Here is a 16,445-nt window from a genome sequence, read left to right as displayed (position 1 = left end):
GCTGTGCTACTGAGCTATATCCCTAGTCCTGCATATTCCTTTTATATGAAACATGCAGGGTGGATGGATCCAAAGAAGACAGGTCAGTATCAAAGGCTGGAGTGAATATGGAATGGGGAGTGATGGCATTTTTTTTTGGTATAGTAAAATTATCTTGTAGTATTTGTAACTGTTTTTTTTGGTACTGAGAATCGAACTCATGACCTTAGGTTTTGCCAGGCAAGCGCTTACGCCACTGAGCTATATCCCTGGCCCAGTGTTTGTAACTTAACATAAGTGATTCTGTAAATTAAACTGCAAAACAGTGAATAAAGTTCTACTGAATTGTGTTCTTTAAAGTTTCACTTTTAAAAGAATTTCACATTTTTGAAAAATGCTTACTATGGTAGTGTTTGACACCTAGCAAGCTATCAATAAACTAGATATCATCGTGTAGTGTCATCTTTGTCAGTATGTACCTGAATGGTTTTAGCATGTTTCCTAAGTTGAAGAATGAATTTATTGTACTAGAAGATCCTTATTTTTTTTGGAGCATTAAAATTTTATTATTTTAAGATAATATATTTAATTCATACAGCAAGTATTGTGTAAATCTTAAGTAAACTCCTGGTGTCAGCTTAGAACGCCTGATGCTGTGGTGTTTCTAATTAAGGTTGGAGGGATAACTAAGGATAAAATTTATTTGTATTTTTTTTTTTTTTTCCCCAGTATTGGGAATCGAACTCACAACCTCGCGCTTGCCAGGCAGGCGCTATGCTGCTGAGCTAAATCCCTAGCCCCTTACTTGTGTCATTTTTAAATGACTTTAAAAAAAATAGATTCCTGGCCTTAAAATTCCCAGTTTTGTGTCAGAGACTATAAGAACAGGAAACACTGGTTATCTAAGTGAAAAGAATTGTTAACTGTCATAGCATCCTTTGGTAGTACGTGTTTGTTTGTTTTGGTTTTTTGAGACTTGTGATCCTCCTGCCTCAGCCTCTCAAGTGTTACAGGCATGCGCTACCATGCCCAGCGTGGTGTATAGTATTTTTACCTGGTGCTGGAGATCCAACCCAGGCCCTCGTGCATGCTGGGAAAGTACTCTGCCATGCTCAGCCCCTTTACTACATACAGTTTTTAAGTTAAATATAAGCTTAACTTTTTTCCACTATAAAATGTATTCACTGCAGAAAATACAAAGAGAGCAAAAATCACCTACAGTTATACTATCTCAAAATAGCCATTATTACTATTTTGGTGCCCACTCCTTCAAACCCTCTAAATATGTCTTCTGATAGGTAACATAGCCAGTTCCATTGGCACATGCCTGTCACTCCAGTACTCGTGATGCTGAGATACGAGGGTCACAAGTTCAAGGCCAGTCTGGGCTACAGAGTGAGACCCTATTTTTGGAAGGAAGGAAGGGAAGGAGGAGGGAGGGAAGGAAGGAGGAGAAGAGAAGGGATGGGAGGGAGGGAGGGAAAAAGGGGGGGAAGGGAAGGAAGGAAGGAAGGAAGGATGGAAAAATACACACATATATATCCACATGCAGATAGACACGTATATTTGGATGTAAGTTTTATGTGTGTGCCATCCAGCTGTTCCTGCTCTGCAACCCGTTTGCTTAACTTCATGTTACAGATGTCTTTTTTTTTTCTTGTACTGGGAGTTGAACTCAGAACCTTGTCCTTGCCAGGCAGGTGCTGCTCTGCTACGCTATATCCCCGGCTCTTACAGATATCTTTTAATACCTATGGAAACATAGCAATCATCAGTGTAAAGACTGTAGAGTAGCTTTGTAGGGTTATAGTTTATTTTCTTAATTCTCTTTTAATGGACCTTTGTTTACAGTGTTTCACTAGTTTTAAATCATGTTACACTGAGCATCTTTTGTTAGATCAGAGTGCATGTACATTTAAAATACGTGTACATGTTGCCAAACTGATCTCCAGAAAAACTGGTCCAAATTATATTTCAAAGAACAATAAGTACAAGTACTCATATTCCTTTATCTTAGCCAACCATAGCTATTTTACGTTTTTAATATGTGCCCATCTTACAGGTAAAAAATCGTGTTTCAGTATTTGTTATGTTTCTTTGGTTGATAATAATTTAACATTTACTCGCCACTCGTTTCCTAATGTTACTGATTCCCTGTTATACTGTAATTGGTGTCTGTTTTTCCCTTGATTCATTCTCATTTACTTATTTTTGGCTTTTTGAGGCAGGCTTTCACTGTGCAGTTCAGGCTGGGCTTGAACTCGCAGCGATCCTCCGGCCTCACTGTCTCAGCTCCCTGAGTGCTAGGATTACAGGCAGGCGCCATCACGCCTGACTTAAGATGAAGAAACTGAGATCTTGAAAATAAAACTGTTTCTATTTAACACTCCCTGTTAATGATAGCTATCCATCTGACACTTATTTATAAGCTTAAGGAATTTTTTGTTATAAGCAAAGGAGATTAGAGACCATATCTTATACTTACTGAGTAGAGTTGCTACATGTGGCCAAAGTTTTAAGGTAGTAATTATCTGGGTTGAAATGCTTAGGAACTGTTTTTATTCCATAGAGAATAAAATCTTAATATATAAAATGAAAATGATACTTAGGTTCTCTGAAGTGTAAAATAGATCTCAAATCATCAAGGGCTCAAATAGGAACAAAATCGAAGCCATGTCAATTGCCTCCTCCATATCTCTAAAACTTTCATTTCTTGACAGGGCTCAGGTTTCTAAATCGCATCAGTGCTAATTTGGTTGCAACATCATCCTATAGAGATGGGCAGAGTTCAGTACTGACTTGCGTACAACTTTATTGACACTCTAGGTTTGATTCAGTTATACAGAGTTCGCTGTTAAGATCTGTGTTCTGAATTTCTGCTTTTTAGAGAGATTGTGGAAGCGATGGGTTAATGTTTTAAAAACCTACTAGTTGCATCTAAATAAGTTGGGGAAGAGACGCTTCATCATCATGTGTAGCATCTACATGTGATAGAAACTTCCTTTTTTCCCTTCATAGAGGATTTGATGAAAAACCTTACAGAATAGAGGGACTGAAATAGCTCACTTTCGTCCAGCCTTTGACAGCAGGCAGCAGCAAGGGTGTCTTCCATGCCTTATTATTTAAGAAATAGGCTTTAATTCTTATCCTTGGAATTTTTCTGATTTACTATATTATGGCAGGAGTTGCACATTAATCAGCAAATGGAGAGATGGTTACATAACAGTGTGGACCATTAACGCAGGCCACTATTGAAAAATAAGTATCAGCAGAAGTAATTCTTATTCTAGTATCGAACATAACAGTCCTTTAAAATCTCCTTCGAATGTTGAAAAGAGATCACATGAAACCTTCAGAATGGTTATTTATTTGGGAACAAAACACCTCCAATTTGACTTGCCCATTGTAGCGCTACTTCCTCATTTTAATGCTCAGTCCATGGTGCCATGGTAAATGACATCCTGCACCCATGGAAAAGCAATAGGAGAGGGGCCATCACCTTTACAGTTACTGCCTGTCGCCATTTGGCCTGTTTACAGACAGAACTGCGCTGTGGGTGCTTGCAGTGCAGAGCGGAGGAAGTCAGGAAGCAGCAGGAAACAGCGTTTACACAGGACCTATGAATTGGCTAATTTTTAACCTGTAGTTAGTTAAGAAATGATTACAGCCTGAGGAGTCATGACCTCAACGTTTCATCAGCTCCTTTGGATTGTGCCTGAGTTTGGAAATGAAGGAGGTATACGGGGGAAGTTTTAATTGTACCTGTGTGATTTATTCCTAGTCAGCTCTTTAATTTCTTCTGGCTGTCTGAGGTTTCCGACATGCTGTAAATTTCCCCAACTTTTTCATTATCTGCAATTTCTTTATGACTCGTGAATCGGAGTGGAGAGAGAGTGTGGATTTACAGCGGAGATAAACATGTCCATAAAGTCTGTATCTGTGTCAGTAATTGTACTGCTGTCAGTGACTGTCCTGTTTTACAGGCCTCTCTTGGGAAAGGTACAGGCCTCACCACCAGCAGCACCGAAGAGCTTGCTTTGATTTGCATTAGCCTGCTAGGAGATTAGGTAGGAAAGGGTAGGAATTGATACCAGGCCTTGGGCTCTTTTGTTTGTTGTCAAATGACTTCCTAGGATAACTGTATATTGCAAATAGAACGCAGACAGGTGATGCTTATTTTATAAATGAAAATGCAACTTAAATTGCTATATTTTAATGAAAACTCCTTTTTAACTTCATTTTATACAATGCCTCTTTTTTTTGTCTTTTTGAGATAAGGTCTCACTATGCAGTTGGCTGGCCTTGAACTCACTTTGTACCCCAGGCTGGCCTTGAACTCCCAACACAATCCTCCTGCCTCAGCCTCCTGAGCTCTGGGATTACAGGTGTGCACCACCACACCCAGCTCTACAATACCTCTTAATGTGACTTTGCTTTCACTGTTGATAACTAACCTTTTTGTTTTCTTTCTTTCTTTCTTTTGCTTGCTTGCTTGCTTTCCTTCCTTCCTTCCTTCCTTCCTTCCTTCCTATTTTCCTCTTCTCATTTTGAACACGCTCTCTTTCAGAGCATTCTTTCCTTCTCAAGAGTGGGCCCAGCAAAAGTTAAGATGAAGACCACCTCTCCCATGTCTTCATTCTCAGCTGTTCCATTGGCTCTTTCCCAACTGCGTAAAGCTGTGTATGGGCAACCATTTATCATGACAGAGACTGTCTTAGGGAGGAATGTTAATACACAGTGGTACCTTTGTTCACGAACACCTTTTTTTTCTTTCTCTTTTTTCTTTATTTTTTGTTTTTTGTTTCTGAGAGCTCCCTTTATGGCCGAGGCTGGCCTTGAACCTGCAGTGATCGTCCTCCCTCAGCCTCCCAAGTATTGGGATTACAAATGTGCACTGACATACCTGGCTTCACAACACTTTTGTTTGTAAACAGTTTGGTTGCTTGACTGATGTGTTTGGCAGAATTTGGTTTTACTTGCAAATTCTGCGAACAGGTGACAAACAACTGCAGGCATCTTTCCCACACAAACACAAACGTGGCCATCTTTCCCCAAATCATAGAACAGATTAAGTTTGTGAATGATGAACCACAGTCCTTATCTTTAAGAGGCTCTTTATAATCTCTTTAGTTTTCTCTTCCCTTACAGGAGTTTTGAAAGAAATTTAAGAGCAGCCCCTTTTATATAGGTAGAGAACCAGACACAAATATTTTTCTTCTAGTGTATTTGATATTTGAACAGATCTCTTGAGAATTATGCTGGGTGTGGTGATACATGCCTGTAATCCCAGCCCTCCAGGAGGCTGAGGCAAGAGGATCACCGTGAGTTTGAGGCTAGCCTGTGCTACATAGTGAGACCCTGTCTCAAAAAAAAAAAAAAAAAAAAAAAAAAGAAAACTGTCCTTGCATATACTGAACTTTTTTTTCTTTTGCCTTGCTGTGGATCAGACTGTGGGTTTCATATAAACTGCCATTGAACTACACCCCAGTCCTTTTAAAATGTTTTATTTTGAGGTAGGGTTTTGCGAAGTTGCCCAGGCTAACTTCCAAACTTGTGTTTCTCCTACCTCAGCTTCCTGAGTAGCTGGGATTATAGACATGCATTTTGGCTCCCCAGCATATCCTGAACCTTTTTTTTTATTGTTGTTTTGTTTTTTGAAACAGGATCTGGTCATATAGTTCAGGATGGCCTTGAACTCACTGTGTGGCCCAAGCTAGCCTCTTAACTCACAGCCTCAGCCTCCCATGTGCTGAGATTACAGGTGTGCACTACCACGCCCTGCCTGAAACTTTTTTGAAGTGACTTAAAAAGGTAGTAGGTGTACAAAGAGAAAGATACATGATAAATCTCAACCTTTAGTCAGCACACAAGCCTAAATAATGTAATGTGGAGAGTTATCTAGTTGATTTTCTCTATACCTTCCCCTTCCTTCTGCTGCTTACCTTTTTTTTTTTTTTTTTTTTTTTTGACTGCAGCTGACCATTTTCTACCAGTAGACGGGAGTCAGAACATTGAACCTCACGTTCTCCCTGTACAACAAACATTCTTCTTCATAGCTTCTTTATCTCTGGTATTCTCTCCTTCCAGTTGAATTAGCTATAAAACTGATCTTTTCTCCAGTATCCACTCCATTCTATAGTTGGAGTAGTATTTCTTTTTTTTTTTTTTTTTTTTTTTTGCGGTACCGGGGATCGAACTCACGACCTTGTGCTTGCCAGGCAGGCGCTTATGCCACTGAGCTATATCCCCAGCCCTGGAGTAGTATTTCTAAAACACAGATTAACGTGGGACCTCATGCCCTTCTCCATTCAGATGCATCAGTAGCTTCCCATTGTTTGTATGATAGACTTTGGACCTCTGGCCTTAGCCCAGTCTCTGGCCTTAGCCCAGTCTCTGGCCTTGCTCACACCACGGTGATCTTGCTCTGTGGCCCCTTTCTGAGTGTGCTCTGCAGGTTCCTAGCGAGGAAACAGCGTGGTGAAGAGTTCAGGGAGAGCTTCTTGGCAGAGGTGAAACCTGCAGCCGGCCTTGACACGGGGGTATTTGCAAGTGAGAGGAGCGGATACCTGCAGACTGGGAGGCAGTTTCTACCTATGGTTTGGTTAGAATACTAAAAGGTGCGGTGAGAAAAGCCAGAGGAGCCTGACTGGAGAGCCCGAGGGACCAGGCTGAGGAGTTATTTTCTAAAACTTGGTAGGGCCTAGAGAAAATTGAAGGGTGTGGTGATAACTCCCAAGACTGGCGAAGAGGGTGTCACAGTTCAAGAGCAAACAGCTGCTTACATGGGCTAGGATCATGTGAATGCACAGGAAGGAAGGGACCGCTCAGGGAGATTTGGGGGTAAAAAATAGATGAGAATTTGTAACTGACCAGAAAGACAAAACTATCAAATAATGTCTAGATTTTAAACTCCTGTGGAAAAAAAAAAAACAAAAAAAAGGCACTTGGGAAGCTGAGGCAGGAGGATCATTGAAAGTTCAAGGCCAGCCTGGGCTGCAGATTGAGCTCAAGATCAGCCTGAAATGCATAACGAGACGCTGTCTCAAAAACAAAAACAAAAAGCCTCCTGTGACTAGGAAAATGCAGTTTAGACGGAATTGGGGGGTATATGTTAACAAAACTTCAGTTTTGTTTGCTAAGGTATTGGCAAAGCATCTTTGAAATGAATAAAAGTGTGGATACTAGGTTATTAAAATAAAGTGAGCTACCAGTAATGGGAAACTCAAAATAATTGTGGCTTACACTGGTAGATTTTTCTCTCTCTCACAGGAAGGAAGGCTGGATGTAGACAGGCCTGGCCACAGTGTCGTCAAGGACTGAGACTTGTCTCTGCACTCCACTTTCTTAGAGCACGGCCTCCATGCCAGGGGTACCTAGTGGGTTCTGGAGCTCTGGCCATCGCATCTCAGCCCAGGCCAGAAGGACCTGGGAAGCGGGGAGGGCAAAAAAGCAGCCCCCCCAGCTGCCTCCTTTCCCTTTCGGTAGCCCTCTTGGCATCCCAGAAAGCCCAGTCACCTGGCCTGACTGAGGTGCCAAATAAAGGAATCTTCTGTTCTGTAATTTTGCTAAAAATTAATAAAGAGGGAAGGGAGAGTGGGTGTTGGGAAAGGCGCCCGGCAGTCTGCTGTGCCAGGGAGCGAAAGGCCCGTGCAGGAGTGGTGGGTCGGCTGCATAGCAGCCCCGCAAGGTGGCGCACACCTATAATCCCAGTGCTTGGGAGGCAGAGACAGGAGGGTCACTGCAAGCTTGAGGCCAGCCTGGGCTGTACAGTGAGTTCAAGGCCACCCTGAACTGCCTAACGAGACCCTGACTCAAAAAAAAAGCAATGACTCGATAGAAGGGTGTGAGGTTTTGGTTATGTGGAGAAAGTTCAGAATTAGTGATTTTAAAGGTGCTTGTGTGGACTTGATGTCTCTGACTTAGGCTTCGTTCATACAGTTTTCTGATTGTTTTCTTTATCATAGGAGGAATAATTAAAACATATGGTGAATGTTTAAATTTTTTAACAGTAGAAGACACATTGTCCTTAATTCCCACCAGAATATTCTCCCTTGCTTAGGACATACTTATCCCATCATTCTTTCTACTTTTGGAAGCAGTTCTACAGTTCTTCTGTGTCTTTAAGGGCGTGGTAAAAAGTACAGTACATGCTACTGCCAGGTGCCATGCAGTGGGAAGCCACTCTCGTAAAGACATCATGCCACCCTCATGTACCTTATTCACTAGATCTGGCACTGTGCTACTGCTGGCTCTCTCCAAAGCCACAGTAGCGATGAAAAGTAAACATTTTGAGTTCATTCGGTACGCTGAGATAGCCGTCATAGCTCAACTAAAGACAAAAGAAGACTTCCAGAACTGCTTCAGAAAGTGGCAAGAATGATGGGATGAGTGTATTTAAAGCAAAAGGGCTAGGTATTTTGAGGGGGATTAGGGACAATAGGTCAGACTGTGATAAATTCTAAATTTTGGGGGCATTCACTGTGTTTTTCTTTTATCAGACCTCATGTATGGTTGGTACTCCATAAATGAGTATGTATATGGCCAACGTACCCTTTTAAGCAAATTTTGCAGATATTTTTCTATTTCTTCAAAGAAATAAGTATGAGATATTTAGTGTTTTTAATCTTTAGGGAGTAAACCGCTACAGAAATATACAGCTTTTAAAATTTTTGAGTAGAACCTGCCATAGATATTTCTAATATCAAGAAAAGAAATACCAGCTGGGCATGGTGGCACATGCCTATAATCCCAGCACTCAGGAGGCTGAGGCAAGAGAATTGCTGTGAGATGGAGGCCACTCTGGGCTACGTAAGCAAGTTCAAGGCCAGCCTGCACTACATAGTGAGACCCTGCCTCAAAAAAACAAAAAAGAAAAATATAAACCTTTTTAAAAAAATTTCTGCCTGTATGCCAAAACACATTCTGAAATAGAGAGAGAGATTAATATATTAGTATTTTTTGTGCAACTAGCAGAGGCCATTGAATCCAATGTTAGTTTTAATTTTTACTGTTTCACATAACCTTGATTATAATAGGCTGTAGAACTGTTGAATAAATGATTGGATTATTTATGAAGCCCTGAAAGATGGTAGGCTTAAGTGAAATTTGAAGTTAAAGGGAGAGCGGCCTGGAATAGCAGTAGATCTGTAAGCCCAGCTATTTGGAAGACTGAGGCCGGCAGTATTGCGAGTTCAAGCCCAGCCGAGGCAACCAAAACAAAAGCAACAACCAAAGCCATGTTAACTGAAGGCCGTCTTCACCACTGAATGCAATAAAATGCTTTACAACTGATCGAAAGCTATAACTGCACTTAAGACATATAATACTAATAAAATTATGTAGTTAACATAAAATACTTCTATAATAGATATTTTAAAAATTAGCAGTAAAGCTAATGCCAAAGAATACTTTTTTAACAAAACATAAAGGTGGCTTCATTCAGTAGCAGTTTTTAAAAATTTAGCTCATCAAAAATAAAAAAAATAAAAATTTAACTCAAAATGTGAAACAAATCTGTAAATTTGTGCTGCTTGCAGTGGTAAAAATCAGCATTTTACCTAGTCTTTAAAGGCAACTCCTCACTGTCTCTGTAGTACTTTGTCTACTGCCAAATGTGCATGATTTTTGTTCTAATTATGGTGACTGGATTCTCATCCTCCCAATAGGATCAATATTAAGCCAGCCTTCTTTACGTCCTCGATCCATGTTAAACCTGTCTTGGAAAGAGTCTGTTTATTGGATAATATGGCTACACTGGGGCTCTATGACAATATCTTTTGCTGCCTCATTAACTCTTGAGCATTAGAACAAGATAAAAATGCCCTAAAGCCTCTTATCTAATGTGTGGTATAACCTGAAGGCAGGAGTGCCATTAGTTTAGGTTAGAAATCAAATGGCCCTCTCCGGTGCAGGAAGTACTGATTAAAGCTGAAGTGTCCCTGGAGGACGCTACAGCTGTCAAAGGGGTGGTGGCTGTCCCTCACGAAAAGGGAAATCTGGGCTGGAGGTCCCAGCGGGACAGTGCTTTAAGAACGCACACGTGGCTGCCCCAGCTGTTCTGCTTTGCCTAATGAATTGTTTTACAAGAAGAGCTGGGTATTATCATCACAAGCTGCCTTCCGGAGGGACTGGAGCAGGCCAAATAATAAGTAATGTTAGTGATGGTAATTGAAATGTGATGGCTCTCCTGAGATCTCGCAGGCCTGGAGCTGCTTGGCACTTGTGGATTGTCTTGTCCTACCAAGGCCCTTTTGGAAGTGTGTGTCCCCCCACTTTTCTTTCGTTGTTCTCTTTTTAATCTTCAGTTTCATGATAGTCTTGTGTGAATTTTTTCTCTCTTGCCCACTGTGGAAATTCATTAACAAAAGCAGTCTTTGGAATGTTATAATGGCTGTAAGTACAAAAGGAATCATTTTGACTTTTCCATTTAAATTATTGACAGTGGTAAAGGAGGCCACATCTTAGTCTTTTGAGAAGGACTACTAGAGATCTCTCTGGGCTTAGAAAGGAAACACTTTAAACTTAGACAAGTAACACAGGTCTTTGATACAAAAACTTAAAGTAGTGTAGGTGGATCTAAGATGGAAAATAAAAGCTTCATTTGCTGAATGTACCAAAGGTAACCCCCACTACCAGTTTCTCTGTGAACATTTCTGGACGTTTTCTGTGCGTAGTCTTATTGCGTGTGTTACCACACACAGATGATATCACAACAGTTTTGTGACATTTTTCATCTACAGTGTGTCTTTGATATCTTTTCACAGCAGCATAGATCTACCCTGTTGTTTTCCATTTGCTGCATCACTTTCACTGTATGCATGTACCAGGTCAGAACTCTTCATCGATGATTTGATTTGGACCTGATAAGTGAATGCTTATTGTCCCAAATGATTGAGCTCACTGATGCGTGTTCTGTGGGTCAGCATCTCACTTCACATGTAATGATTTTCCTTTCTTTGGGAGTATGAGGTTTTAGTCCAGGATTGTTTTAACGTAGGAAGTGCTCAAGAAGTGAAACTTTTAGGTGGTGGATAGTATGAATCTTGTTAAGAATCATTATCTGGATATAGTACTGAGATGCACCTTACTGCATATTTTAAATTCTTTGCTTTGGGCCAGGGATATAGCTCAGCAGCTTAAGCACTTGCCTGGCAAGCTTGAGGTCATGAGTTCGATTCCCTGTACCAAAAAAAAAAATTCTTTGCTTTGTCAATGAGAAGTATTCTGTCCTGAGCAGGTAAGAAAAATGTCATTGAAGGCATGAACTGGAGGGTTCCTCTAAAGTTGAATGTTTCTCCACTGATCCTCTATTTCATGAGTTCCAGGAATCAGGTTGTGGGTGTATTAGTGGACTAGGGAAGTGATGTGTTAGCCTGGGGAAATGTCTTAGGTTTCTCATGTAACAGCTTGGCTAACAAAGCACGGTTGTGCCCCTTGAACTTTGAGGGCCTTGCTAGGGGTAGCAGTGTAATGAACGAAGCAAAGCAGTTTTCTAGGTGCATTTCAGGTCAGTGAGGGGAGAAATCAGTTGTTTTCTCAGGCAGACAAAAACCTAATCTGAGTTGCATATGTCTTCAGTAGGAGAATCTGTTTGCAAATTGAACGATAGAGATTTTCAATTCCATCAGAAGTGGGAACAGTACATGCCTTCAGTAGATTCAAGAGGGACAGATGTACAGAGATGTATGGGGCAAGTAAAATTTTAAATTTAACCCTTCAGTTTCACTAGTAGACGCTCAGTGGCTATATACAGTTAGTGGCTGCCGTGCTAGACAGCAGTGCTCTAAACTCAGAGTCAGCGACCTACAACCCACAGCCTGTTTTTGTGTTTCCTGTGAGGTAGGAGTGGTCTGTATTTTTTATAGGGTTATAAAAATTAAAACAGAAGATCAGGAAACAGACTATCTGGGGTCTCTAAAGCCTAACATATCTATTGTCTGGCCCTTTACAGAAAAAGTTGCTGGCCCTTGGACTTGTGCCAACTCCTCTTGATAACTTAGGTTTCTGATTGAGTTAGGTTAAGTGTTTGCTACCAGGATGCAGATTGTGAGTCTACTAAGTAAATCTACTCAGAACAAAGTTTCTTTTTCTTTTTTTGTCTTTTTGAGACAAGGTTTCACTATGCAGTTCAGGCTGGCCTCAAACTCACTTTGTAGCACAGGCTGGCCTCGAACTCGCAGTAATCCTCCTGCCTCAGCTTCTCAAGGGCTGGGATTACAGGCATGTGCCCCACGCCCGGCCTTAAATCATAAAGACTGTTTTGTTCGTTTGTTTTTGGTATTGGGAATTAACCTTAGGACCTTGCACTTGCCAGGCAAGCGCTTGTGCCACTGAGCTGTATCCCCGGCCCAGAACAACGTTTCTTACACTGTAGACAAACTATGGACTGAATCCATCAGTTCTTTGGAGCTAGCACAAGTGGAATGAACACTTAAAATAAGTATAGCACTTCGAGCATGTGAATAATGCCTTAGCTTAACAGATCGTCATTCTGATTTTGTACACTGTTTCTTCTAAATACTATATTCTGTATATTACATTAAAAGAAATATGCTACATTTTAGGGAATGTATTTTAGCTTTTAACAAAGAGTTTACCATGAAGACTTAAAAAATCGTTCAAATTATATTTAACTGTCCAATTATATCAGTCTCCTAGAAAAAATGAAGCAAGAAGATTCTTCTGCTGATATTCTCAACATCTTAGAAATAATCTTCCCATGCCAAATGTAACTCAACAGTTTCTCATTAAATGGAAGGCTTATGAAATCTGCCTATAAAACTAGCATCTGGCACTTTTGTGGAAAACTAGAGTCAACTTGTTGCTTTCAGAATAGGACCTTGACATTTATGTGATACCTTTGTGAATTCCTAAGTTTGTGATTACCCAGAGCATATCATTTTTCCTCTAAAATGCATGAAAATATGGTTTTAAAAAAAGTTAATCCAGTCACTTAGGCTTTTGATATAAGATATTCCATAATTAGAAATAAGTAATTCTCCCCTTAAAATAAATGTTACACCACAATGTTATTAGTGGTGACATTAACCTGAACTTGCCTGAATCATCACATTGAGGACACTAATGCCGGACTGTGGGCTGTGTGGGTCAAGAGGAGGACCGAAGCACAAAAAGTCTCATTTCATCTGAGCCTTGCGGAAGGAGACAAGTGGCAGAGCAAGTAGGGGGATGATAATTGTGACGCAGTATCTTGAGAGAGACTCTTCGTGAAACGATAGCTTCTTTCCAAAGAACTCTATTAATGGTAGCAGTTTTTCATTCCTGGCTACAAAATCAGTACAAATTTTACTACTTAAGTCTCCACTTATTAAGAATAATCAGTTATAGTGTTAACTAGCAGCTTCTCATGTTAGAACTTAAAGTAAATTCTGGGAAGTTCCTCTGATCCTTCAGTGCTGTTACCTTTGCCCTTCTCTGCCTGCACATCTCTAACGTTCGTCCTCTTTCGTTCCCCTCAGTCACTGTTATGTGTGCCCTCTAAGCCCTTGCCACCCGCCTGCCTTCTCAGCACTGCCGGAGAGCCCCTCCTCACTGTGAGACGCTGTGCTTGAAGCCCTACGCTGCCTCCTTCCGTGAGGCATGGCCGGCAGGGTCTGCCTGTCTGCCTGTGAGACGTTCCGTGATATTTCTTACATAAGCAAGGGTGAATTTTTTCTAAAGGTGTCTGTTACCAGCTTTGACATTTTCTTTGAGGGCCAGGGATATAGCTTAGCGGCACAAGCGCCTGCTTAGCAAGCACAAGGTCATGAGTTTGATTCCCGGTACCAAAAAAAAAAGAAGACATTTTGTCCGTGGCATTTTATGATGCCGGGGAGAGCATGGCAAATTTGTATGTCTTGAGTTTATATTTTTACACCTGAGTTGAAAAGTCAAAAGTATTAAGGGAAAGGACCATGTCCTTGAAAACTGAAATTTTAAAACTCATGGAAGGAAACAGACATTAGATGTGATATCAAAAGCATAAACAGGAAAGGGAGAAAAAAAATTGAGTTTCATTAAAATTTAAAAGATTATGTGCTTCAAAACACCATTAAGAAAGTGAAAACAGGTTCTAAGGTGGGAAAATATCTTTGTAAGTCATTTGTATATCATCTGATAAGAGACTTGTATACAGAATATATATAAAAATTCATAACAATAAAATCACAACCTAATTTTTTACATGGGCAAAGGATTTAAATAGACACTTGTTCAAGGAAGATATGAAAGTGGCCAATAAGCACGTGAAAAGATGTTCAGTTATTCGTCATTGGGGAAATACAAATCAGAACCCTGAGATGCCACTTCCCACTCACCAGGACGGCTCTAATAAAGAAGACGAACGATAACAGGTGTTCAGGGTGGGGATAATTGGAGCCCTTGTGCACCGCTGATAGGGGTGTAGAACGTACAGCTCCCGTGGAGAACAGTGTTGTAGTCCTCAGAATTACCATCCGACCGAGCAGTTCCGGTTCTGAGTATACCTCAAAGAAATTTGAAAGCAGGACATGGGTATGTGAATATCTGTGTTCATGGCAGGGTTTTTCACAATAAAATGTGTGTACAAACAATGGAATATTATTCAGTTTTAAAAGAAGGAAAATCTGACAACCTTCAGGATACTACACTAGGTGAAACAGCCCAGTCAGAGAAAGATAAGTACTGCACGAGTCCACAAACGTGAGCAAGAGCAATCAAGTTCACAGGGACAAGGAATAGAGTGGGGGTTGCCAGGGGCTGGGAGGGAGGAGGAACAGCAAGTTACTGTTTAGTGGGTACCGACTTTCAGTTTTGCAAGGTGAAAAGTTCTGGAGATTACACCGAATACACCCAGTACCACACTTAAAAATGGTAAGGATGGTACATTTTATATTATATGAATTCCACCAGTTTTAAAAAGAAATGTGCTAGGTTTTGTGGGGTTTTTTTTGGTCTTTTTGAGACAGGGTTTCATTATGCAGTGCAGGCGGGCCTTGAACTTACCTTGTAGCCCAGGCTGGCCTTGAACTCTCAGTGATCCTCCTGCCTCAGCCTCCTGAGTGCTGGGATTACAGGTATGCACCACCAGACCTGGTCTGTGCTGGCTTTTGGTATGTGAGTTACATCTGTTTTTAAAAATTACATAAGAAAAAGAAGAAAAATAATAATTAAACTTGTCCAGGAAGCCCTGAAGGATTTGAAAAAAATTTTAATTGAGGATCTTCTTTTAAAAAAATTATAATTTTATATTCCACTTCTTTCAAGTCATTAATAAGTCCCTTCTACATCTCTTCCCTTTATTTATTCCCAAAATAGATTTGAAGTTATCTCCTTATCCTGCCTGTTATTTATTTTAAATCTAGAACACTACAAAGTGTTCATGCCTACTTTATAGGATTTGAATTTTATAATAAATAAAATATTTATGATGGATTATTATGAAAAGCAGTGTGCTAGATCTTGGGAGTCAGAAACACACAAGCATCTCTAAGACACTAATCTGATTGTTGCTTGCAGTGTAAGAAAGCAGGTACGAAGAGCCACGCGAGTATGACAGACATTCGCAGGCCTGAGAACAGAGTAGTCTGCAGGTGAATGGAGACAGTCTTAACAAGTGGTGTTTAAACTGGAGTGAAAGAAACAAGTCATATATATATATATATATATATATATATATATATCATGGGTGGCAAATTGTTTTCCTCCTCCGTGTAAGAGTCCATGTAAAATGTTCTATGTGGCAGTTGCTATTTGATTCACCTGCACAAACCCTTTCTCCCATATTCATTTATTTCCCTTGCTGGCAGTCCAGTTTGTGAGTACAGCACAAAGTGCTACTTGTTTGTACCTCTTGCACACATGGATCAGTAATTACGCAGTTAGAGAGGCAAATTTTATATCATTACTTGGTCACCAAGCTATGCAGCAGCCTCTGTACACTTACCCTGTTAAACCTGTTAAGTGGCAACAAAGAGATAAAGTAGCCACTGTCAAGCATCAATGGCTTAGGGCAGTGGTGGTGAACCTATGGCATGCATGGTGCAGCGAGTGGTTTCTTACCACTGGAAGCTTTAAAAGGTTTGCCATCACTGGCCTCGGGTGTGTTTGACTTGGATCTTGATGATGACGTTGACTGTTTCTGTTTTCTGTGCAAACTGGATTCACTGTCAGAATCTCAGAAACCCCTGATTTAAAAAATATATTGCAGTGGTTGATATTCTAAGTAGGCATCAGTCACCTTGGGGTGGAGGACCAAACCTTAACCCACCCCTTCCAGGAAAGTCCTTGTCTGTCCCGTGTGCCCTTGTTACGTAACTTGTTTCCCCGTTTGATCCCCATTTAACCAATATTCCCCTAGCAGCTGTACTTGCTGCAATCTTATTGGTTGATCATAGTTTTGTCCCACCTCACACCCATCCTATGATTTGCCATTGGATCAGTGTTACCTAAGTGGTTATACTGTAATCTTACTGATTAGTTATAGTTCT

At 40.6% G+C, this 16,445-nt stretch overlaps 1 protein-coding gene across 2 annotated transcripts in view; it reads left to right on the top strand.

The window, feature by feature from the left end:
* Lin52 (lin-52 DREAM MuvB core complex component) overlaps positions 1 to 16,445 on the top strand; it is a 93,884-nt gene that overhangs the window by 26,183 nt on the left and 51,256 nt on the right. Inside the window, exon 6 of one of the 2 annotated variants that reach the window (XM_005409405.2) lies at positions 7,249 to 7,539. The exons of the other annotated variant lie outside the window; for it this stretch is intronic. Within the exon in view, the coding sequence (XP_005409462.1) occupies positions 7,249 to 7,250 (2 nt within the window). The 3' untranslated portion in view covers positions 7,251 to 7,539. Of the gene's footprint in view, positions 1 to 7,248; positions 7,540 to 16,445 lie in introns of those variants that run through there. 2 annotated transcript variants of the gene reach the window in all.

This window comes from Chinchilla lanigera, unplaced genomic scaffold, assembly GCF_000276665.1.
Source record: "Chinchilla lanigera isolate Chin_1 unplaced genomic scaffold, ChiLan1.0 scaffold00122, whole genome shotgun sequence".
NCBI classification, from domain to species: domain Eukaryota; kingdom Metazoa; phylum Chordata; class Mammalia; order Rodentia; family Chinchillidae; genus Chinchilla; species Chinchilla lanigera.
Note: the sequence above shows the minus strand (reverse complement) of the source record. Positions and strands in the feature narration are given on the sequence as shown.